Raw genomic sequence first — 26,519 nt, forward strand, 5'->3', positions numbered from 1 at the left:
TTGGTCTCCAGCAAGCCACAGGACATTTCCGAGGTCCCATTGTCTCTAAGCTGCGTGCACACCAAAGTCAAAACTGAAGTTTTGTAGAGTTAACCGCTTCAAGAAACTCTCCTCCTTAACGGATGTGTTTATACAGAGTTTTTTTTTTTTTTTTGTTTTGCCAAGTTTCTGTAGCAGAAAAATCTTCAAAAACCATGAGTTTCGATTGGAGAATTTCCATTCCAAAAAGCCCCAAACTCAGGGCCAATTCATCAAAGCTGACATGGCATAAAAAAAGGTCTGAATAGTCACAAAATGTTGGTGCAATTTGAGGCTATGCTAAAATGTTGTTCCTTGGGAGGTGGAAGGGGCACGGTGCACCGTATACAGAGCCGTGCTGCAGTACCCAAGAGCGGCAGCTACACCGTATACAGAGCCGTGCTGCAGTACCCAAGAGCGGCAGCTACACCGTATACGGAGCTGTGCTGCAGTACCCAAGAGCGGCAGCTACACCGTATACAGAGCCGTGCTGCAGTACCCAAGAGCGGCAGCTACACCGTATATGGAGCCGTGCTGCAGTACCCAAGAGCGGCAGCTACACCGTATACAGAGCCGTGCTGCAGTACCCAAGAGCGGCAGCTACACCGTATACAGAGCCGTGCTGCAGTACCCAAGAGCGGCAGCTACACCGTATACAGAGCCGTGCTGCAGTACCCAAGAGCGGCAGCTACACCGTATACAGAGCCGTGCTGCAGTACCCAAGAGCGGCAGCTACACCGTATATGGAGCTGTGCTGCAGTACCCAAGAGCGGCAGCTACACCGTATACAGAGCCGTGCTGCAGTACCCAAGAGCGGCAGCTACACCGTATACAGAGCCGTGCTGCAGTACCCAAGAGCGGCAGCTACACCGTATACGGAGCCGTGCTGCAGTACCCAAGAGCGGCAACTACACCGTATACAGAGCCGTGCTGCAGTACCCAAGAGCGGCAGCTACACCGTATACAGAGCCGTGCTGCAGTACCCAAGAGCGGCAGCTACACCGTATACAGAGCCGTGCTGCAGTACCCAAGAGCGGCAGCTACACCGTATATGGAGCCGTGCTGCAGTACCCAAGAGCGGCAGCTACACCGTATACGGAGCGGTGCTGCAGTACCCAAGAGCGGCAACTACACCGTATACAGAGCCGTGCTGCAGTACCCAAGAGCGGCAGCTAAACCATATACGGAGCTCTGCTGCAGTACCCAAGAGCAGCAACTACACAGTATACGGAGCTGTGCTGCAGTACCCAAGAGCAGCAACTACACAGTATACGGAGCTCTGCTGCAGTACCCAAGAGCAGCAACTACACAGTATACGGAGCTGTGCTGCAGTACCCAAGAGAGGAAACTACACAGAACACGGAGCTGTGCTGCAGTACCCAAGAGCAGCAACTACACAGTATACGGAGCGCTGCTGCAGTACCCAAGAGAGGCAACTACACAGTATACGGAGCTCTGCTGCAGTACCCAAGGGCAGCAACTACACAGTATACGGAGCTGTGCTGCAGTACCCAAGAGCAGCAACTACACAGTATACGGAGCGCTGCTGCAGTACCCAAGAGCAGCAACTACACAGTATACGGAGCTCTGCTGCAGTACCCAAGGGCAGCAACTACACAGTATACGGAGCTGTGCTGCAGTACCCAAGAGCAGCAACTACACAGTATACGGAGCTCTGCTGCAGTACCCAAGAGCAGCAACTACACAGTATACGGAGCTCTGCTGCAGTACCCAAGAGCAGCAACTACACAGTATACGGAGCTCTGCTGCAGTACCCAAGGGCAGCAACTACACAGTATACGGAGCTGTGCTGCAGTACCCAAGAGAAGCAACTACACAGTATACGGAGCTCTGCTGCAGTACCCAAGAGCAGCAACTACACAGTATACGGAGCTCTGCTGCAGTACCCAAGAGCAGCAACTACACAGTATACGGAGCTGTGCTGCAGTACCCAAGAGCGGCAACTACACAGTATACGGAGCTGTGCTGCAGTACCCAAGAGAGGAAACTACACAGAACACGGAGCTCTGCTGCAGTACCCAAGAGCAGCAACTACACAGAACACGGAGCTGTGCTGCAGTACCCAAGAGCGACAGCTACACCGTATACGGAGCCGTGCTGCTTTGCAGCTGTACACAGTGGGGATAATTGGTACAGTTTTAAAACGAGGGGTGAACTAAGCTATGTTTATACAAGAATAAGGGTCCATCCTGATCGCGGTGGGATGGCGTTTACACTTGTTTGATCAAAATGGTGTCAACTAAGCGCTTCATGTTATTTACTATTTCCAAACTGTGGGGTATTTGCTCATTTTGTTTTTATCCTTGGTTCTCTTTAAATCTCAGTAGTATGAATCCAATAACCCATACATATAATATAGCCAAGGAAACTACAAGGAAACCCATCCTGACCGCAACTCCGGCCACTGGTAGAGAACGCAGACTTTCAACCACACGGCAACACCGATCGATTCAGATGTATAATGAATGTCTACTGTAAAGTGTTAATTCATCACCACGCACATAGCAGATGGCGCCGACACAGTGTCTGTAAGAGGATCGGCCTCAGCCGAGGTAACGCTGAATGTATCCCCGCTGCTGATGTGCATATAGTATGGGATCCATATCTACGAGAACTAATCATCCAAGTGATCTTAGCCTTCACTACAAGGACAGGTTTTGTTTTTTGTTTTTTCCACATTAGATCACATATGCCTTTCTAACCATTTAGATCTGTGCAAAAGGACTTACCACGAGGATCAGAAGTCCACAGTATGTGTATTCAACTCATCTGGTTTTTGAGTAGAAAACATTTGTGACCGCGCCTAGTAAAACATACATGTTTAGCGCACTGATGGTACAGAACTACAAAGCCCAGAAACATGGCGGATATGCAGTTCCTTGACCAAGATGCCCAGAGCTTGGTCTAGACGGCATGTGGGACTTCTTAAACCAAGAGGTCAGTAAATCCACACCAAACCGAGTGTCATGTCAACTATTAGTAAAGAATGGTGAGAAGAGCTTTCTCAGGCCACAGATTAGGTGACCGCACACTGAAATAATCCACAACAAATGGTGGGTCAACTGCAAAAATACTGCTATATAGCCCTAAAGGCGGCTGAAACTCATCTTCATGCGGTGGCCACAGCTTACAAACGCAGACAAGTGCAAAATTCTGCTGTAAAACTGTTGCAAGTTTTTTTTCTTAATGCGGCAGCCCATATGGGCCACCATGGAGCATGTCTGTACATCAGATAAAAGTGCAATAACTCATTAACACTAACATTACCCAAACAGTCAACCCAGAAGACATCACAGCGCAGTTCTTGGCCAAAGCACACCTTGGTGTGTCACTAAATGCAACATTAAGGAACATAAAGGAGGTGACAGAGTCCCTTTTAAGTATTACCATCACTGTGTAAGACTTTCTATCTACTATATAATTGTCTAACGGTCACTTCCGTCTGTCCTGTCTGTCACGGTTATTCATTCGCTGATTGGTCTTGCCAGCTGCCTGTCGGACCAATCAGCGACGGGCACAGTCAGGAAGAAAATGGTGGCTCCTTACTACCCGCAGTCAGTGCCTGTCGCCCGCATACTCCCCTCCGGTCACCGCTAACACAGGGTTAATGCCGGCGGTATTAACCCTGTGTGTTCCCAAATTTTTGCTATTGACGCTGCCTATGCGGCATCAATAGTAAAAATGTAATGTTACAAATAATAAAAAAAATAAACCTGCTATACTCACCCTCTGTAGTGTGCTGAGCCGCTCCCACCGGCCGCCATCTTCCGCTGCAGTTTCCGGTGGCAAAGATGGTATGGCAGAAGGACCTGCCATGACATCACGGTCATGTGACCGCAACGTCATCACAGGTCCTGCGCCCATGCCAACGCTGGGACCGGAAGCTGCCGTGGACTATAAGGGGCCTTCGGAAAGGTGAGTATATGTTTATTTTTTATTTTTTCACCTGTGACAAACCTGGCTGGGCAATATACTACGTGGACATGCATATTTTAGAATACCCGATGCGTTAGAATCGGGCCACCATCTAGTATGTTATAGATGCCATAGTGATGCGGACTGGATCCCGAGAGCACCACCGGTCAAAGCACAGCTCTGAAATGAACAGCTCCTTCATGATGTGTGCATAGAGCGGTGTACGGGCTCATTAGTAAGTCTATGGGCCTGTATGTTCACTATCACAGTTGTGTATGGACTTACTACTGACTCCATAGACTGCTCTAAAAGCAGTGCTCTGATCAGTAGGGTTCTTTCGACCCAATATCCAGCCAATCAGCAACACTGTATAGCCTAGAATATATAAAGTTTTACAAAATGGTTACACTTGGGGGTAGACTAGGTTAGTAAGCCAGTGTCATATGCACTACTATGTACTATTCCTCTAGGATGGTCCTCTGATCAGGAGCGCTCACTCATAGTGGAATCCATTACATAGAGGGTCTCTTGTATTGGTAGACATTTACTGTCCTGCATTACACAGGGAGAACACTGATTCGAGTACGGACAGTGTAATGCTTAAAGGATGTCTGCATGAACCTTCTACACCCCCAATGCATATGACTGTGGGGGTGTAGAAATATGACATGACCCCAAAGTGATGCTCCAGAATGGAGAAAACACGTTTTGAAGATGCACTCCCTGCTCTTCGGCCTCCCGCTGTATTCCCTCCGTAGTGCCATGCTTCTCCAGCTGATTGACCGGTCGTTGGCTCGAATACACGGCAGGGAATAAAGCGTGAATTTGCGGAGCTGCAAGTGCACCGTAACACTTTGCACTTGCTGACAAAAATAAGCAGACCTTACAAGCGTAATTTCTCCCTGAGAGAACATCACTTTAGGGTCATAAAGGGATCAACTTACTTATATTTTAAAAGTCTATACACTAGTGTGGAGGGTTTAGAATCTCGAGAATGGGGCCCCATCATGCGCCGCTTGCAGGTTCTCAGAATTCACATACAATAGGATTCCCGATCACCTCTCCACCGATAGTGGAACGTGTATCAAGCCCAAGCAGAAAAGCTGGATGAAGATCCCATTGGTGATATACATTTACAGGTGAACGATGGGGATATGCATGAGGTGGGCATACTTTTGTAAAGGGGAAGTCTGATGGCAAATTGTCACCTACCCACAGAATAGCTAGCGGACAATTTGCCGATCAGTGGGTGTCCCTCCACAGTAAGCTTGTGATCAGACGTTTCTCACCATTCCTAGAGGAGCAGGGCTACTTTTCTACCCCTTGGAAGATCGAACATGGATTTTATTTCACCATTAAATACGAGTCTATACAGTGCATAATGTGAACATACCAGTGTACAAAATTGTGTTTGTGCATGACGGCCAGGCCGGCGGCGATTTCACACGCCATGCGCTGCAGCAGCAGGACCTCCGAGTCCCCGCTCAGTTTCTCCTTCTCATTACTCAAATAGGTCTTCAGGTCGCCCTGCAACAGAAAGCAACAGCTCATCGTCAGCTCGTTCGTCTGCGGATCGCACTTCAGAGATGCTGAAAAAGCAGCAACTAAATACATTACTTAGATCTAATCAGTCAACAGGGTTATTAGTAAAGTTGTCCGGCTTCATAGTCTTCAGCTGATCAAGCGTCGGGTTTCCCAGCGGCGCACACAGCACTCATCCTTTTATGGGTAATTATCGGTTCTTGCCGTTTACATCACGATTTCACCCATGTGCCTTTACCGAATGCACGCCGAATATCGCAGCACGGAGGCCGGAGACCACACAGATCGGGTGCGGGAAAGTCACCGTCCTAGCTTTACACTGTGCCTTATAAAGCACCCAAGACGCTGGAAACTCAATTTCTGACAGTTCGCCTTTATTTTTTCTTTTACCTGGACTACGGAAATTAAGGAGGAATTTTGCGAGCCATACGTGCGTGCAGTCAGACGCTGAGCACGTCCACCATAGACGCCTCAAGGTAAGCAGCATGAAGACTAATAAGGTGACGTCCTCTTCCCATTTTTGTCGGAAGGGCTACCCCAACAGTAAGGCCCCTTTCACACATCAGTATTTTTGCCATCAGTCGCAATCCGTCGAATTTTGAAAAATACGGATCCAGTGACTGATGCCGCCGGATCCGTTTTTTTGCTCAGACTTGTATTAGTGACGGATGGCCTCACGTTTCATCCATCGTTCGCTGGATCCGTTGAAAATGGTTTGTCCGACGGCCGGAGACAAGGTAACAAAGTAACTTTTTTTGTGTCCGTCGAGAAAATGGACAGCGACGGATCCGTTGCCATCTGTCATTTGCTAGAATGGAAGCCAGATCTGTCAAATGACGAATCCAGTGACTTTTTTTTTTTCTTTAACTGAGCATGTTCCGATTTCTTTAGGATCCAATTTGGCGGTCTGATCCGGTGAAAAAAACGTATCTGTTGCATCAGTTTTTTTACAATCTACGACGGATCAGTTTGTTTGTTTTTTCAAAAATTCGACGGATTGCGACTGATGGCAAAAAACTGATGTGTGAAAGGGGCCTAAGCCGATCACACCGAGTCTACCTGCAGGGACACCCTCAGTCATTTTCTGTCGACTCCTCCCTATCCCAACGATTCCTCTGGAGCATCACATCATGGAAAATTGATAATTCGAGTACACGTGTGCATTAAAAGCCAGTACGGCAACCAAAAATACATCTCACATGCAATCGCCAAAATTCATTTATTCACTTATATAGTGCCATTAATTCCTTGGCACTTTAGATCACTGTCCCCATTGGGGCTCACAATGTACATTCCCCATCAGTATGTCTGGAGTGTGGGAAAAAACAGAACCCGGAGGAAACCCATGCAAACACGGGGAGAACAGAAACGCCTTGCAGATGTTGTCCTTGGTGGGATTTGTACCCAGGACCCCAGCGCTGCAATGCTAACCACTGAGCCACCAGGCGAATATCAATATAAGATTTGGGTCTGATGGAAATCAGTAGCCACATGTTATATACCTCCCAATAAAGAGTTAAAGAAAGTTTGTTTGTCAGTACTTTATATGTGCACCAAATTATTCCACTTAAATACAATTAATCAGGGAACAAAGTAAAAGCCCTCATACGTGGGGTGACAAAAAAAACAATAAGTGATGGCTCCTGGGAAATGACAGAAAACTGGGTTGTCATAAAGGCCACATTTGGTTGTCACACAAATTGCTCCATTTTAAAAGTTTGGACCACACTTTAGTTCAGCAAGAGAAGTATATAAGAAGAGGACACCAAAACCTGTTACACAACATATTAAACGTGTATAATTTGTTTAATGGTGCAAAAAGTCGATCCCTTTAAGTAGCACCCCAGGGCTTCTTTCTTGCATCCCTGCACCCCCCTTCCACGAGCTGCATCTTATATACAGTGCACTTGCTTCCCTGTAGTTCCTCCTTTTTTTGTTCTCTTCAAGCTACTCTGCTTCTCCCTCCTCTGTGCTCTGCTATCAATCCCAAGATGCATCAGCACAGTATCACCTGACCAGCTACAGCCAGTAACATTTATATTTGCTGTGGTGGTGACACTAATCAGCCTATTATCCCCCCCTCTTTTTGCAACTTGACTTATCCTTTTTCCACCACTAGATGGCAGCAGACAAACGCCATGAAGTAGGGAAAGTTTGGCTGCTTTTACTTTTTACTTCCTTCTATTATCATCATTAACTTTGTCAAATTACACGATATGCAAAACATTTTTTACACCGTAAAGACGGGACAGCACAAAGCAAACGTTGCCCTGGTTACCATCAAATACAATGGTTCACCAAGTGCTAAGAATGTGCATGCTTTAGGGAATGATTTATTTTCCCTGAGAAGTAACATTTATACAATAAGTCATACAGAAGAACAGAGGAATGTAGACCTCAAAAGGTTAAAAAAACAAGACATGTCAGGAGCAGAAATTGGCCTTTACAAGTTAGCAGCGATAATCGGTCCCCAAAAAAGTCAGTAAAAATAAAGGCAGAAAACCAAAACTAGTTGTAAACCAGGTAGTTGCAAAATTGGCTGTAACAGAGTGCTAATATTTCTGTAAAAAAACAATGTAAAACTAGCGTCATGATCCCAATTCTTAAGAGCCACAAAACTGCTTCCAACAAGTCATCGCACATTCCAAAAGAAGGTAACACATCGCCAGCTTTACAACATTTTATAGGTCAATATTACTTGCGTGAATCCGGCCATGTACACCTTTGCACAAATTATATTTTTACTAATTTGCTTTCTATGTGCAAAGTTGACAATTTTCTAACTCGTCTTCAAAAATATCCCCCCCCCCCCCACAACACCATTTTGCTGCTGCTGCGTCAGCAAATTCTCTATCTAGCCGAGTGATCTGCAAAAACACTACAAACCCAACAGACCTCCTGCTTCTGACAGCTCCATCTCCTCCCCACACGCTTCCCTCAGTCTAAAGTAGGAGAGTGAGTCTGGTTGTACACAGATATCCATAGCGTAGAGAGGGAACAAAGTATCTACAGTCTCAGGGAGGGCAGGAAAAAAAAAATACAAGGAAGGAAAACACATGAGGAATTAAGTGCAGAATAGAAGGTTTGCTGAGCTAGGTGTACATGAAAACAGCAGCACTCTTAATACACAAACTGGACACCCAGCCTATATACCATGGAGAGACACACTCAAAAGAGAAAGCCAAAACTTGGATCAGGCTACAAGCTGCATTTAAGGAAGGTTGAAAATGGAGAGAGGGGGGAAGAAAGACAAAAAAAGCAATTAAGCTTCCAACTGGATTCAAACTTTTTCCCCATGTCATAAGGTGTTTATAGCCTTTAAAACTTTGCATTGAAATGATGATATTTAATGGCACAAAGCCTTAAAGGGGTTTTCCCACGAACAAAATTTAATTTTAAAGTTGATCTTAATCAATAGATCTTGGAACAATAATAATATCCACAATTGGATGTGTATAAATAAAATGTTCCTGTGCTGGGATAATCTTATAAATGTGCCCTCCTGTACTGTGTAATGGTGGTGTTTGAAGGTGTACGGACATGGTCTGATCATACCACAGCTCCTGGGCAGGGGAGGACACAAAAGTATACAGACCGGAAGGTTTTTCTTAAACACAGCCAATTGTGAAAGCTATTATTCAAATATTTATTGATTAAAATGAACTTTGTTAATGGGAAAACTTCTTTAAATCCAATAGGCCCTTGTTAAAATTCTAGACTTGGTGAAACCAGTGCAGGTAGTCCATAAATAGGTTTAATATTCTCATTACCATTCTCAATTCCACAAACGCCTTTATTACACATTCTCTATTAAGGTGTGAATAAAGAGCTTCAATACTGTTAAGTAAAATCAGAATGGAGGCAACACCCTTAATAAAAGGAGTTCCATGTTCTGTCCACAGACAGCACCAGACCAACCTGTGGAACCCTCCATAATAGCCACTTAATCAGGTTTTATATAAAAACACCAGAAAAAGCCAATTATAGAACTCCACAGCTCAACACAGACTAAACGGTAATATTTTTTTCTTTGTTTTAAATCCGCCATACCACTTCAGGAGATATGGGCATGGAACCAGCAAAAAGCACAAACTGGCCACTTCTGACTTAGCGACAGGTCTGTGTCACGACCAGTTATCACTTCAGCACTTATTTGTTTTCACCACCTTCTCCCAAGAGCCATAATTTATTTTGTTGTAGTCTGCATGTATATTATTTTTTATGAAACAATGTAGTGAAAAACATTCCCTGTTGAAACCGTAGGCGAAACGCGCGTCGGGCAGGTGCGATAGCAGCGAGTGAGTATACTATACTCAATTACTCACCATCTGCTTGTATCTATCTTCACACCTTGGTCACTCTCTGCCACATCATTATCTAACATACATGGTTATATACATCTCAGGTGCTCTTTACACTTATTTTATTTTACTGAGGGGAAACCAGGATTGAGAAAGGGTTGCCTGAGTAGTGGACAAACCCTTTAAAAAAAGGAACAAACATCCTGCAGTCTAAGGCTATGTGCACACGTAGAAAAATCCGCTGCGGATTTTTCCGTAGCGGATTTGATAAGTCCGCAGTGCAAAACCGCTGCGGTTTTCACTGCGGATTTATTGCCGATTCCGCTGCGGTTTTCCATCTGCAGTTTTCTATTGGAACAGATGGAAAACTGCTGCGGATTCCGCACAAAGAATTGACATGCTGCGGAAAATAATCCACTGCGTTTCCGCGCGGCTTTTTCCGCAACATGGGCACAGCGTTTTTGGTTTCCCATAGGTTTACATTGTACTGTAAACTCATGGGAAACTGCTGCGGATCCGCAGCTGCGGAAACGCTGCGGATCCGCAGCAAAATCTGCATCGTGTGCCTAACAGGAGCAGGTCCAGTTTCTGGGTGTCAAGACGTAGAAGATAGAAGCGTTGATGAAAGCAAAGTTTGTCCTCACATTGCCGGAAAAGAAAAATAAATCTGATTTTCAAATAAAATACATTATTACGCTCCAAAGACATATTGATAGGGAGTTTAGACTGAGCCCCAATGGGGATGCAAGACGCTATGGAATATGATGGCGCTATGCAAGTAAAGCATAGTAAAAATCCCCCCCCCCAAAAAAAAAAAAAAAAAAAAAAAAAAAAAAACAACCCCTACAAACCACAACACTTCTCATGCTCCCTTCTAACTTATACCAGAGCATTGCCCCGTGATTTTAAGTCATGGTGTCATAGTTTTGAATGATAATGAATGTAAGACATGAGAAGGAAAAGAAAATTTCGAGCGACACTTGTATCGTAAACCAGGTGATCATTCACGGGATCCATAACTTCAAGAGTATTTTTATGGCGCTGTAAATAACTTACCAAGTCACAGATCTCAAACACCATGAGGTAGGGCAAAGTCTCCAGGCACTGCCCGACACACTGCACAATATTTGGATGATGCAGATAGCTTAGAAAAAAGAAAGAAATTCATGTATTAAAAGCTGTAGTATCATCAAGTGCAGCTTTACAGAAATAAGCCATTCATCACTGTATTTTAGATAACATTTGTCCAGTGGATAGAAAGAAGGCGCATTGACTTGCAGCTTTTAAGCATATCATCAGGAGTGCGTCGCTGGAAACTCTGCTTGTATGCTATATATCTGCGTAGGTCGGGGTCATGTTCTGAGAATACATAGGGAGATATTTCCAGCACAGTCTGCACAAAGCTATATAGCAGTTCTACGCTAGGAACACATTTATACTGCCCTCTACGTCAGGGTGATAGTCTAAATCCCTGAAAAAAATGGAAGCGTTTTGGACTCCGTTTCGGTGACATCCACACTGTGTCCACCTATATAGACCGTCTACTACGCTGACCTACATCCAAAGTGTAACTTACCTATACGGCTCTCCATTTTTAATGAAGTGATCCTGCTCCTTTGCGCTCGCACTGGCTCTCAGCTCTTTTACGATCACTCTCGCCACGCTGTTGTCTCTGAAAATCTCGCCCAACAGAACCTGAAAAGGACGGTGGGGTTTAGATTAAGTTATATGGTGAAGCACCGAATTTACTATCAGACGAGGACAGCCATAACACAAATCTTAGGAAGAGACATCCGGCTCAGCTTTAGACATTACATTCGGGGCTTTGATCACGGCGGCGCTTTTAATCTACAAGTTTAATTCCCCTATGGAGCCATTTCAGGATTTTGTGCGAAAACAGATTTCCTCATGAACATGCGACTCCCAAGTTTTATATTAATATTGTAATTAGGAGCTATAAGTAGACTCAAAGCCATCTGACTGTGACCTGATCCTGTAAAGGATGGCATAAAGCCTGATGTAAGGCTGGCACAGCAGCGCAATATTACATAGCTAGGGAACGGCTATTGATGTGAGAAGATGAGAATAAACCTTTGAAGTTATACAGATCCTGAGAATGAAGGGCCTGGAAGTCCTTCATTATGAAGATCTGAAGTGGTGCCAGCAGAGGGACTTCCACCGGCCAGAAGAAAAAAAATAATGGATACCAAATGGTAGAGAATCACCTTTAAGGGGTAACTAAAGCATGAAATACTTTGATATTTCGGAACCTTTCTTCAGCAATCGATAAAAACACCAGAGAACAATATGGTGGTACAGGATAAAACGTTCCTAGTATGGCGGTGTCTGCTCACCCGGCCGTGTTGTGTACGCCGGTAAGGCATATGGTAAGAATCTCCAGTTCTCACACAAGGTCCACCAAAAGCAGAGTATAAAATGTATGCACGCAAAAAAACTGGCATAAGATGTGCTGCCGACAGTCAGGAACCTCCAGATGAAGCAAGCAAGGCATTTTATTTCAGGACAAGGTTTCAAGAATATAAAGGCACAGATGATTGGCCTCGGGGAGACCAAAACATCCAACACCGCGGAGACACCATCACGTGTTTCTCAACGCAGTGATACCAGAACACTGCCCCCATCCCTTATGGGAAATATGCAGATGCACCGCGGAGAAACACGTGATGGTGTCTCCGCGGTGTTGGATGTTTTGGTCTCCCCGAGGCCAATCATCTGTGCCTTTATAGTATTTTTACTAGGCACTGCTCCTAATAGCCAGATTCCTACTCCACACTGATGAGGGGCAAAAACCCCGAAACAGCTGTCTGTGGATGGATACCATGCTTGGCATAGGTGGCTTTCCTTCATAGGATGCTGCCCTTTCCGTGGTTGTTCCTTCCCGGGAAAAGGCCTGGCTATTCACTGCTTGCGTCGAGAAACACGTGATGGTGTCTCCGCAGCTTCTTTACATGCAAGGTTTCAAGAATGGCTTGTCCTCCTCACCAGGACCAAACTGATTAAGAACATATCGTTTTCAAAACGAATAGCAGCTCCGATTTTTTTTTATACTTCTGTAGCACCCCAGGAGTATGGTTGTCACAGTAGCATTGCCTCCCTCACAGGGTTTGATGTCATGCCTGGGAGCAAAGAGGGGTCCCCGTACCAGGTAACTTCAGCATACAACACTTTTCCAGACTCCAGACCAGAAGGGGGGAGCTCTAACACCTGTTTTAGGGGAGCTTTCCTATAAATTCTGGCCTGGAGGCGGGGTTAGAGGAGTCAGAGTCCGTGTGAGTCTGGAGAGCAGACAGTGAAGGAGGAAGAGGCAAGTGAGGAGAGTCTGGGGGATTGGAGCTGCGACTGAGGTCACCCCAGGACTGAGCGCCAGAGTCCGTGGTTGTATGGGAACTGCAGGTCCAGCAGCTAAAACCGGAGGGCAGGAGCTTGCAAGTCTCCTGGCCCCAGCTGACACCCTGAGGCACAGCAGCATACAAGAGGCCGGAGTCACCACGAGGGAGTGACACCTGGAACAGGCTCAAGCTGCCTGCCATGCGGGGAAATGTTCCATTTCATGGACAGACTAACAGGGACTTGTGGGGAGCTTAAGGCACCAAGGACCTAGGGAGCAGCGCATGGGAAGGCCTCCAAATCCACCTGGCTAGGTGGACCCTGAAATGCTTCCAGGCTGCCCGGATCTCCATGACCACCGGTCACTAGTGCCCCGGACTGCATCTGCCATTAAAAGGTAAAAGAAACTACAGTCTTTGTGTCCTCAAGTCCTTTTCCCACACACTCAGTTCTGCACCCCAACATCTATGATCCCTGATAGACTGTACTCATAGCCCTGGGGCCTTGCTCCACCTGTGGGGAGCAGAACCATCTCAGCTGCGACACCATCGGCCCCCTTAAGCAGCATCGGTTACCTATTGTTGAATACCACAGGTGGCGTCACGTGAAACCCCTTACAAAGATTCCCTCATCACTTCTATTGCGCGCCCAGGGCCGGGTCACTGCTGCCGTGACCACCCTTTTAAGAATCGTCCGACACAGTTTCGAGTATCTCACAACCCTAGTGGGCGTTGCACTTCCATACATTTTATGCAGAGCCCTCACTTGGAAGCGTTGATCAGTGGGAGTTGTGGTGCTCAGATCCCAAAGACTCCCAACTAATCGCTTAAACCAAGGGGTAGAAGAGTGGAGCTCATCATTGACGACAAGTAGAGCAGCAGGCAGGTTTAATAGAAAGTATTGGTTTGACCGATAGGCGACAAGAATACCCCTCATAGATTCTCATTAATACTACCAAGAAGTGCTCAAAAGTTAAGCTATCCGGTAATGGTGACTATGTGATACACAGTCCTCCACTGACCAGGGGACAAAACCCCTTCCCACATACATAATAAAGAAAACCAGATGAAACATCCGGCTGCTTTCAAGACAAATATTACAAATGTGGTCGGCTACATTCACTTATATTTTGCAGTCTATTGGGGGCTTTGTCCAAACCTCCCCCACCCCCCCCCCCCAAAATTATTCAGACAATACTATTGCATCAAGCATGGCACCGCAGGAAATTATGGCAGTTTCACCGTTACAGACTTTGGACTCAGTTTGCCTCATTACACTCTATTGGAGGTGACCAGATCATTTTTTTTTTCCTAGCCTTCAGAACATAGTGTGAAGCTAGCCTCATCTGTAATATTTCCTTACACTGTATTCTAAGGTGGTAATTAAATCATACCTTGCCAAAGGAGCCGTTCCCGATCTCCTGGATGTAGCTCAGGCTGTGGCGGGCGATTTGGAACTTGGATGCATCTAGAGGGACAGAAAGTTGGAAAATCCTCAGATACATACGGTGCATAGAAGAGCGAGAACTGGATCAGACAGTGTTCTCAGTACAAACTAAGACAAAACAAAACACATCGCTTGTATTTAAAAATGTTTGACGTGTGGGAGAATAATGGCACGAAGAAAACGTGGAGTATGCAGCTCGGAGAACAGGACTCATTTAGAAAGATTGTACTGACTTGTAAAGATGAAAAGTGTGGGCAATTCCACCTCCACAGCGCAGGAGCTACAACTGTGGGATAAGCGAGCGGTACATCTCATGCCATAGCCAATACTAATAAATAAGTACAGTAACCATTCTTCACTCCGTAACCACTACTCCTGTTTAACACGGCAACAAAGTAAAAAAGTAACGAAAGGCAAATCGGCAAAACCAGGCACAGCCCGTGTATGAGTGTGATGGTGCATCTAAAAGAGGTCAGTGGTGAAATAATACTTCAAATAGTTATAGGTGTCAAGGAAAATACCAAGCAAATCTACTTTGCTTTTTACCCCCTCACCAATATGTCCATTTTGTATTATACATATTGAAGATCTGTGGGGGTCTGTAGCTGGAGACCCTCGCCGAACAATCAAAAATCCTCTACAGCACGTGTTTAAGAAAGCAGAAACGCTCAACTCCCGAATGGGCGCAATAGAAAGCCAATGGTGACTGCCCATCTCAGTCAGATCCATGGTTCACTAAGATGAAGGTGGCCACTACCGCGAGCCCCAGTCACAGGGGACGGGCGGCCACTACCGCGAGCCCCAGTCACAGGGGACGGGCGGCCACTACCGTGAGCCCCAGTCACACGGGACGGGCGGCCACTACCTCGAGCCCCAGTCACACGGGACGCACAGCCACTACCGCGAGCCCCAGTCACACTGTTATGGGCGGCCACTACCGCGAGCCCCAGTCACAGGGGACGGGCGGCCACTACCGTGAGCCCCAGTCACACGGGACGCACAGCCACTACCGCGAGCCCCAGTCACACTGTTACGGGCGGCCACTACCGCGAGCCCCAGTCACAGGGGACGGGCGGCCACTACCGCGAGCCCCAGTCACACGGGACGCACAGCCACTAACCGCGAGCCCCAGTCACAGGGGAAGCACAGCCACTACCTCGAGCCCCAGTCACAGGGGAAGCACAGCCACTACCTCGAGCCCCAGTCACACTGATATGGGCGGCCACTACCGCGAGCCCCAGTCACAGGGGACGGGCGGCCACTACCGCGAGCCCCAGTCACAGGGGACGGGCGGCCACTACCGCGAGCCCCAGTCACACGGGACGCACAGCCACTACCTCGAGCCCCAGTCACACGGGATGCACAGCCACTACCTCGAGCCCCAGTCACACGGGACGCACAGCCACTAACCGCGAGCCCCAGTCACAGGGGAAGCACAGCCACTACCTCGAGCCCCAGTCACAGGGGAAGCACAGCCACTACCTCGAGCCCCAGTCACACTGATATGGGCGGCCACTACCGCGAGCCCCAGTCACAGGGGACGGGCGGCCACTACCGTGAGCCCCAGTCACACGGGACGCACAGCCACTACCTCGAGCCCCAGTCATACGGGATGCACAGCCACTACCTCGAGCCCCAGTCACACGGGACGCACAGCCACTAACCGCGAGCCCCAGTCACAGGGGAAGCACAGCCACTACCTCGAGCCCCAGTCACACGGGACGCACAGCCACTACCTCGAGCCCCAGTCACACGGGAAGCACAGCCACTACCTCGAGCCCCAGTCACACGGGACGCACAGCCACTACCTCGAGCCCCAGTCACAGGGGAAGCACAGCCACTACCTCGAGCCTCAGTCTCAGGGGAAGCACAGCCACTACCTCGAGCCCCAGTCTCAGGGGAAGCACAGCCACTACCTCGAGCCCCAGTCACAGGGGACGCACAGCCACTACCTCGAGCCCCAGTCACATGGGAAGCACAGCCACTACCTCGAGCCCCAGTCACAGGGGAAGCACAGCCACTACCTCGAGCCCCAGTCACACAGGATGCACGGCCACTACCTCGAGCCCCAGTCACACAGGATGCACGGCCACTACTGCATGCCTCATTCACACAGGGAGACTGTTCTCATGGTTGGTTCTGGGCAGTAGTCAAAAGTCTGAATAGGGGAGATCCAGTACGTACTCTGTTCTCAGATGACAAGTTGTGATTTCATGGAAAGCCCCTTTAAGATCACAACCTAATGGGGTTACTTGAGGACTGGAGCTGGGAACTGTAAGATCCCAGATCGCCTACCTTAGCACAAAGTACAAGAGGGTTATTCTCCACCTCTTCTCCATTATCTAAAAATCTACTGCTCATATCTTATCAGATTACAAAAAAAAAAGTGTGGCCTCACACTTCCTTTTTTTAAATTGCAGAACTAATGAATTAAGACATTAAAAGTCTCAATAATCAAAACTTGGCATTTGTTAAAGTTATTGGGTGATACAAAAAGAACCAAATCTTTTGCAAAGTGGTCAAAGAAGGTTTGGAATAAGGCCTCTTTCACACTTTCGTCGGAATGTGAACGTGGCAATGCTTCGTTCTGTGAAAAAAAATGCATCCTGCAAAGTTGGCCGCAGGATGCGTTTTTTTCACATAGACTTATATTACCGACGCATGGACACACGTTCCATACGTCGTGCACTGGATGCATCAGTATTTGGCGGCCCGTCGTTATGAAAAAAAAAATGCTCAATGTAACGTTTTTTCGTCTGTCAAAACCACCATTTCCGACCGTGCATTCGCGGCCGGAACTCCGCCCTCACCTCCCCGGAACTCAATGGGCAGCGGATGAGTCTGAAAACTGAATCTGCTGCCCACGCTGTGCACAATTGTGCACAACGTCTGTCGGCACGTGGGGCCGATGGTTTGCGACAGCCCCGTACCGACGGAAATGTGAAAGAGGCATTAGTATTAGGAGATGTGATTCAGATGCCAACTCAGACGCATTATTGTTTGGTGACCACCTACAGGAGGCCATCTGTCATCTGCAAAACTCAGTCATAGGGCAAAGGTCAAAAGCGCTCCTGTCCCCCTCCATCTGCAGGGGAGAAAGCGTTCTGAAGAGAGCAGGATGAGAGGACTAAGGCCTTTTTTTACACTTCCGTCTGTTCTCTGCTGTCGAAATCCGTCGAGTTTTGAAAAAAAACAGGATCCTTGAAATTTTTCAGCAGGATCCTGTTTTTTCCCCATAGACTTGTATTAGTGACGGATTGTGATGGATGGCCATCTGTCGTGCACTGGATCCGTCGGAAAATAGCGGTCCGTTGTGCAGAGAAAACGTTCAGAGGATCAGTCGCTGACCGTCAAGGAATCCAGCGCTGTATCCAGTTTTTCCACTCTGAGCATGCCCGGAAGTCAGTCACGCTCTCTCTCTCTCTCATAAGCAGAGACCCCTAATTTTGCCACAAAAAAACTGGGAAAACTTAATGACTCGAGTATAAGGGTGGGAAATGCAGCAGCTACCGCTAAGTTTCAAAAATAAACTTAGATACCAATAAAAGTAAAACTAATTGAGACATCAGTAGGTTAAGTGTTTTTGAATATCCATATTGAATCAGGAGCCCCATAAAGTTTATGATGGCTCCATAAGATGCTCCATATAATCTTGCACAAAGGTTGATTATGGCCCCATAAGATGCTCCATAGAAACATTTGCCCCATATAATGCTGCTGCGATTTAAAAAAAAAAAAAAAAAAAATGACATACTCACCTCTTGTCCTGAGCAGGGGGGCACCAACACTTGCGATATTCTCCTGTCCCCGTTCCACCGCCGCGCGTTTTTCTGTCTTCCGTCTCTCTGCAGTGACTGAACGTCACAGCCAGAGGATGCGGAAGACTGAGCGGCGCGCGGCTGTGAAACGGGGACAGGAGAAGATCGCATGGCTCACCTTCCCAGCGCGGTCCCTGCTTCTCCGATGCGATGGTCTCTCCGGCGCCAGCAGCTTGTTCCGGTGTTCACTGGTACTGCTCATTAAAGTAATGAATACGCGCTCCGCCTATGGGAGTAGAACGGTGTCCCTATTCATTACTTTAATGAACGGTAGCACGTGACCGCTGAACACAGGAAGAGCTGCGGACTCCGGAGAAGCAGGAACATGCCGGGAGCAGGTGAGTATGATGGACAGCTGTCACCCCCCTCCCCTGCCGACCCCCTGGGACAGTGACTCGAGAACAAGCCGAGAGGGGACCTTTCAGCCTAAAAAAAATGGGCTGAAAATCTCAGCTTATACTCAAGTATATACGGTACCTCCGATTAGAAATGGAGTTTAGTTCTTCTGATTAGCTATGATGCTTACCCCATGTGCAGGGCACTGCAGTAAGTAGATCGCCATGGCCTCAGCCAGGCACGGCTGCCCCTATTGCCTGCAGCCGCTGACCCTATGTGCAATCCTCACTGATGGAAGGGGTGGACACTTAAGACATGGAGACCACCGAAGGGGCAGCAGGTTTAAGTGATCAATAATGATTTCATTATTATACAACCACTTACAATGTGTTTTTTAAAATCACCCTCTCCCCCAAAACACAAAACCCTCCAAACTCAGAATCTAAAGTTTGAATGATTCCAGTGATATTTCGCTGGCTGTCATTAAAGGAAAATGCCGCAAATCGTGCTCTGCAGCGTCTCCCTGAGCCGATATAATCCAGCTCTGTTACCAGAGATTCTCGCTACCCAGTCAGCGAGGGCTGGAGAGGATTAGATGTGACAAATGTCATACTTCATAAAGAAAACCTTCACTTCATTACGAAGAACGAGTAAAACTAATGGAGACTCAAGTAATCTGGGTCATCCACACTCCCCAGTTGTAGTGCGTGCCGAATCTTACCATTACCTATTATTCTGCTTCAATACCCCAACAAATCTGGGCACCACACACCCCACGGGGAGTTCTCAAATTGGTCATAGTTGTATTAAAAAAAATAATAAAATAAATATAATTGAGAATATACACACACACACACATATATATTACACATACTACACATACATACAATACTCCTCTACAGGACTCCAGCCGTGAGACTCTTGTGACTGCTGCAGCCAATCAGGGGCAAGGACTGACTAAAGTGGTTACGCTGTGCTTAAAGAAGAAGCTAGGACTAGGAGATAGGCTACATCTGTGCCAGTAGAAATTATCAGTGGCTGTGGAATATTCATTTCCCTTATAGCATGCACAGTTACAGCCATCGGGGATCACGGGTGCCCGTTCATTAAGGTAATGCATATTCACTTCTCTCCACTCCCATAGGCGTGGAGAGGTGAATATTCATTACCTAAATGAGGGGGGACAAGTGATCGCTCAGCCGCAGGAGCTGCTAGAAGTTATGTAGGATTTTTTTTAATGCTTTTCTCATGGGAGCCATGCAGACAAGGCTGGGGATAAGGAGCCATGCAGACAAGGCTGGGGATAAGGAGCCATGCAGACAAGGCTGGGGATAAGGAGCCATGAATACAAGGATGGGGATAAGGAGCCATGAATACAAGGATGGGGATAAGGAGCCATGCAGACAAGGATGGGGATAAGGAGCCATGCATACCTGGAGAACGGATTAGGGGATTAGCCATGCATACCCGGTCAATACGTTTTCCCAGTTTTTTTAGGCAAATTTAGATGCCTCGGCTTATACTCTAGTCAGCTTATACACGAGTATGTACAGTAAATCAAAGGTACTAAGCAGTACAAGGACAGCGCCATAACAAAAAGTACAATAAAGGAATAACCACAGAACGCCAGCATCCTGAATTCTTTATTCACCCTTCTGCTCAAAGAACATTTGAAGTTTTTTTTGTTTGTTTTTTCAATTAGTATCAAATCGGTTGTCCTCGTTCCAGGAATTTTTTTCCCCTCAACGCAAGATTTTTTTTAGCTCTTTATATACCCTGCCTGGGTCCAGCATTGAGTCTCATTTGATGCTCTCGGTCTCTATTTACAAAGCTGATGACAACGGAGGATGGCGACTCAGTCTAAGTAGACAGCACAAGCTGCCGAGTTCACCAACTGGCTGGGTGACAATCATACGGTGAGCTCAGCGGCATATACTCGGCAGCTGCGCTCAGTTATTGGCGGCAGCTGTCAATGTATCATCAGCGCTGCTGCCAACGGAGACTCAGCGATGGACCCGGAGAAGGGGGGAGAAAAACTACAAATATTATATATATTATAGTGTTTTATGACTGAAGGAACTTATAGGGACAAAATGTTTCTGAATGTGGACAACCTCTAAACACCTTCACTACCTGCCCATCACTGGAGCTCACTGGCCAGAAAGTCATAGGCAGAGGTGGAGAATGTGCACTGATCTTGTGGAAAATAATATGGTCTGACAATAGAGGTGAGCAAAGCAATATAACCCAACAATAAAACAGGGAGCAGGGCCCGTTCCTGACCTTGCGGAGTTTGCAGCTGTGCTGGAACAGACAAAGAAACCGTCGGGACCGTTAAGGTAAAAACATCTGCAGGAGACTGGTTGGATGGCGTGTCTTCTGCCGGAGGGGTAAACTCAATTTCATCGTCAAAATGATCTTCAAACTCCTACAATGAAAATAAAAGCTTTGATGAGGAGAGAAAGAGCGAAGACAAATAAGGGTAGCGGGAGGCTGCACAATGATTGGTCTTAAAGAGGATCTGTCACCACTTCTCATCCCAACACCTCTAAGTAAAACAAAAAGTTTACAACTCTATACGTAGTTATTCTTTCTGAACATTTAGTAATAAATTTGGCAAAGAACAATGGGCGGACTGAACAATGGCAGACTCAACTGGGAGATGCCACCAGCTGGTAACACCCAGGTGTCAATTTATTCATAACTTTCTAAGAGGAACATCAGAGAGGGAGCACAACACAGTTTTAATAAAAGGTTACAAAATTGTTCTGCGATGAAGAAAACCGTGATAAAGACCCATTTGGGACACAGACCGGTCCTCTAACACTAAGGGTAGTCCCGCATCCTTAAGGGGGTTGTTCTGGACTAAACTTCCTGCCCTTCCCTGTACATTGCTCATATCTGGCAGATTTCAATGGATGGGTTGGGGGTGCCAGCCGAGATCTGCTCTGGCAGCTCAGAGATGTCAGCAATGTACGGAGCTGCCACTGCCCGGTACTATACCTTCCCTCCTAATTACTTGAATAGTCGATACAATGCAGGATCCGGCATCGACCATAAATAATGCAGGGGGCTACAGCGCTCTGCCCCATACATTGCTTATATCTGGAAACGGAAAGAGCAGATTTCAACTGATTGGCGAGATGCCCACTGGTCTCATGGTGATTCATTATCCCATGGACATTTCAAAGACTTAGTTTTTCCTTTGAAAAGGTTGTCAGACACCGCTCACATCCTCACTGGTAGACGCCAGAGAGGGGTGCAATACCGAACAATCATGCACAGGTATGTGCTGACAATATCAGCAGAAGTGCCAGACAACCCTTTCAACATAGTAGTAAAAATTAAAAAAAAAAAAAAAATCCCTATATTATTGAGAATAGAAAGGATATTTAATAAGAGGTAAATGGCAAAGCTACAATTTACCCATTTAAAAAGAGGCAACATCCTTTAAGCAGAAAACAAAATTAAAAAACATTAGGTGCCTGCAATGTATGGATTTTAGCCATATATATCCATCAGCACATGATGTCCCGTGATGGCAAAGATCCTAGAGGGCAGTGATTGAAATATGGCGCCATCAATCCCCTATATGATCTATCCTGTGTAAATACAAGGCTTCCGGTCCACATCAACATTCACTGACATTTAATGAGTCAGGGGAGGGTGTGGGATAGCCATATTGGTACAGTGAAATCCATTGTGTTTCGAGCTGACTAAATGCCAAAATTCCTCCCTGGAATGTAACCAGACTGGATGTAAGCAGAAATAGAAGAGAAAGCGTGTCATTCCCCAAAATCATTACTACGGTACAAGCAGACACCACACAATTAGGCCCTCAGTCAGCACTTGTGTGTGGAAGGATAGGAGCGAGCAGATGTGACTCATTACAGGAGAGCAGATCTGCGTTACGAGCTGCCGGAAGTTCTCGCTAAACCAGCAATTCGTGCTCAGATGTTCATCACCGAGACTGGATAATGTTATTTGCGTCCCAGTTTTTCAACTTGTACGTGTGGAGGCTGAACAAGGTCACCCGCATGTACGGAACCCACTCGGCAATGTTTGCTCGCTAGAAACGAAAGAATGACGAGTTCCCAGTGCCGATAGCAAACCCCACATACCACCAAGCACAAACATCTTGATAAAAGATTACGGTGCTGGTATCGTCTCACCTTGAAATCTATTTCGGTCTCCTTGCAGCAGGATATACAGCTTATGAGCAGCACAACCAAAGCAACGAAACTGCAGACAGACAGCAGCACCAGGGACACCGGGACGTCACTGCTGGTAACATCTGAAAGGAAGAAAGCAAATCGCTGTTAGATATACACAGACCGGCGGCCGGAAGACCACTATCAAACTAAACATACTGCGTGTATTGGCCTAATGTTGTCAAGCAATGGGACTTCAGAAAATTACTTCTTAGGCCCCTTTCACACATCAGTTTTTTTTCCGTCAGTCACAATCCGTTGGCTCGATGGATTCACAGACCCGTCACAGATTGTGAAAAACTGATTCGACAGATCCATTTTTTTGGACTGATCCAACTAGCGGATCTGGCTAATTGGATGAGAGCATGCTCAGTTAAAAAAAACGGAATCCGTCACCGAATTCAGTCATTTGACAGATCCGGCGCCATAGGCTTCCATTCTAAGCAAACAACGGACGGCGACAGATCCATCGCCGTCCGTTTTTTCCACGTACAGAAATAAGTTACTTTGTCCATTGTCTCCGGCCGCCGGACAAACAATTTTGAGATGTGAGGCCATTTGTCGCTAATAGAAGTCTATGAGAAAAAAACGGTTCCGGCAGCATTAGTCTTTTTTTTTCTCCAAAATTCGACAGATTGCAATTGATGGCAAAAAACTGATGTATAAAAGGGGCATTAAGGCCTCAGTTGTCTTCTGTTTTTCACAGTTCAGACACATTTATTGTAGTCTATGGGGCTACACAGCCGCAGGACCAAGACCAAAAATACCATTTGGGTCTATGGAAGTCACGGACAACACACAGATACCACCAGTTTGCATTTTGATCAGAATTCTAATGGGGAGGAGAAGACTTACAATTGTTTTTTCAAACATTGGCAGTAAAAAACAGATACAGCCCAAACACTGATTAAAATTGATTTCACTAATGTCTGAATGAAGCCTTACACACCAAGAACATTAACCCCTTGATTTCAGACTGTGACAGATGTCAGTTTCAGGGGCAGGGCTGGTCTCCGCCCACCGCATTCTCTTCTCGGGGTAGGTGCACATGGTCAGCAATTGGCAGCACTTTGGAAGCAGCATATGTCCGCTGCGTCCAAAGTGCTGCGAGCTTTTGAAAGAAGGTGATTCCGCATGGGTTAACTGAACAGCCCAGAATCGGCACACCCAATACATTGTACTGGTGAGATTTATCTTGCACAGGCTCACGTCTCCCAAGATAAATTGACATGCTACAGTCTGTAAAGATGTGCCGCATGTCCGTCTCCGCAGTTTATTCGCGGGCGTCGGTGCACACACAATGGGCATGGGATTTCTTGAAATCCCATCCACTATGCTGTAACATCTGGATGCGGGGGGGTTGGACGCTGCGGATGTACGCAGCATCCAACCCGCAGAGTTAACTGACCATGGGAATGAACCCTTACAGTGCGCTCTCTTCCCTGCTCATCACTTCTAATTAGAGTCAGCAAAGAAGTGCACTGTCAGTGTGCACACAGAAGAATATTGCACAGCAAGGGAGTTCGTACTGAGCATGTGCGAATTGTCAACCGACACATGCTTAGTAGAGCAGGGAAAAGCCCAGCCTGTGAAATGGACATCACTTTGTTTGAGGGTGGGAACAGAGGCTGCAGAAGTGACGAGCAGCCTCTACTACCTCCTCCTGATGTCCCGTGTGAGTATCCCAGCATGCACTTGGAATTGTCAAACGAAAAGTCATCAAAACGCAAATAGGTAAAGTAATAAAATAAAGCAGCCAGATTAGAGAGGGAAGGGTCGGAACTTTAAATTAAACCATATTAACTATTAAAATAGAGACGTTTATGGTTGAAGTCAGTATTTGTTTCAGACCACCCCCTTTCAAGAAGAACTCCCAGCAATTCCAGATTTTTTTTTTTTAACCCTCAAGGACACAGCCAGCTTTTGTTTTTACTTTTGCATTTTTCCCTTCCCCTTCTTCAAAAAGCCGCCACAGGAGGGCTTTTTCTTTGCAGGACAAGTATCACACAATGGAAATTGAGGGAAAAAAAATGAAATTGAGACAATAGTGTTCATATATTAGAATATCTGTCTAGCTGGCTGCAATTGTGCACCCAGGGTCGGTGGTTCGGGCAGCATGAATAAATAAAAGGAAATCATTGCATGCTTGGCATCACCAGAATCATACTCCAGGGTGTTCCTCAAAACACAACAGCAGTAAGACCACTATGACACAATGAAGTGGTAGTTATAAATTTACTCAACTTTTTACAATTGGGTGACAATTCTCAAACTCTAGCTCAGTTATTTACAAGTGGATTCCATGACACGTGCGCTAGTACAGCAGAGAAGACGGTCAGCACTACATTATTAATGATGGCTCATGTGCCAGGAGATCACTTGTCAGAAATTTGACTTCAATCCTCGTTAAGTAATTTGGGTCATACCTATATTCCGTATTCCTGATAATGCGGTAACCCTTGGCTTTTGTGCGGTCTGCAGTATAACATAAGACATAATCCTGATAACGATTTCATCCGAGCTGCTCCGGGCACACAGGCGCTGCCGCTTGCACCCATCTCATCTGGTTTCTTCGTCTGTACGTCACACTAAGAATCATGATTCCACATGTAAAATATACAGGAATAACAGAGGCAATGATAAGAATCAGCACTTTCCTGCCAGGTCGTCCTCTAAATATAGCATGTGTTCTTGTGGTTTGCCAAGATGCTCACCACTCAATGCTATTTATTGTCAGAGCTCGTGGGAGAGAAGAGCCGGAGCCGCTGCCGTGTCAGTGATCAGGGCTTCTTACATCAGGGCTTCCGGCTCTTGTCTTTCATCCAAGATTTCTCTCTTCTTGTACTTCGAGGAGGCAGTTCTCCATGCACCCCAACAAGCAGTAACCACACTAAAGATCCAGAGAAGATTTCTATTCAGTGCAAACTCCTTCACAAGAATAAATTCCGGGTATGCGAGTTGCTTATTTCTGCGCTGCCATCAAAACCAACAATATGGAAACCTTTGCCGACCGTGATGCTTGACATGTTCATTATTAGTGATGAGCGAGTATACTCATTGCTCGGGTTCTCGAGCACGCTCAGGTGATCTCCGAGTATTTGTTAGTGCTCGGAGATCAAGTTTTCATCGCCTGCCTCAGCTGAATGATTTACAGCTACTAGCCAGGCTGAGTACATGTGGGGGTTCATCGCAACCAGTGATACTTGCAGTTTGGTGCACAGGATCTGTGCAGTCTCTTTTCAGAGAGATACTTGGCTGGTCTCTCTCCAGCTGCAACACACAGACTGTTCAGCTTCCCCAGCTGACTAAGGTGAACACCTAGCCTGGTTATAGGCAGAGCCAGCCAGGTGCATCTAACCATAAGCTGCGGTGCTAGGATTTAATCCTAGCCTACCTGGTTTCCCTACAACACATAAAAATATATTGATATTTAGGTGGATTACAAACATTGTGCAAAAGAAAAAAAAAGTCCATAACCAAGAAGGGCATGAATAAGAGGGCAATGCTGTTATTGTTTCGAAAAATATTACCAGTGAATAATTATCTTTTCCCGACAATCTGAC

The 26,519-nt window shown here is 46.5% G+C and overlaps 1 protein-coding gene across 2 annotated transcripts in view; it reads right to left on the bottom strand.

The window, feature by feature from the left end:
• The window catches only part of LMTK2 (lemur tyrosine kinase 2), a 63,851-nt gene that overhangs the window by 16,186 nt on the left and 21,146 nt on the right, over window positions 1–26,519 (bottom strand). For both annotated transcript variants that reach the window (XM_069734221.1, XM_069734220.1), the window contains exons 2-7: window positions 22,918–23,039; window positions 21,029–21,173; window positions 14,539–14,612; window positions 11,374–11,492; window positions 10,854–10,941; window positions 5,348–5,481 (exon numbers count right to left, since the gene is read on the bottom strand). In XM_069734221.1, the coding sequence (XP_069590322.1) occupies window positions 5,348–5,481; window positions 10,854–10,941; window positions 11,374–11,492; window positions 14,539–14,612; window positions 21,029–21,173; window positions 22,918–23,039 (682 nt within the window). The remainder of the gene's footprint in view (window positions 1–5,347; window positions 5,482–10,853; window positions 10,942–11,373; window positions 11,493–14,538; window positions 14,613–21,028; window positions 21,174–22,917; window positions 23,040–26,519) is intronic.

Source organism: Ranitomeya imitator, chromosome 7 (assembly GCF_032444005.1).
Source record: "Ranitomeya imitator isolate aRanImi1 chromosome 7, aRanImi1.pri, whole genome shotgun sequence".
Lineage (NCBI taxonomy): Eukaryota > Metazoa > Chordata > Amphibia > Anura > Dendrobatidae > Ranitomeya > Ranitomeya imitator.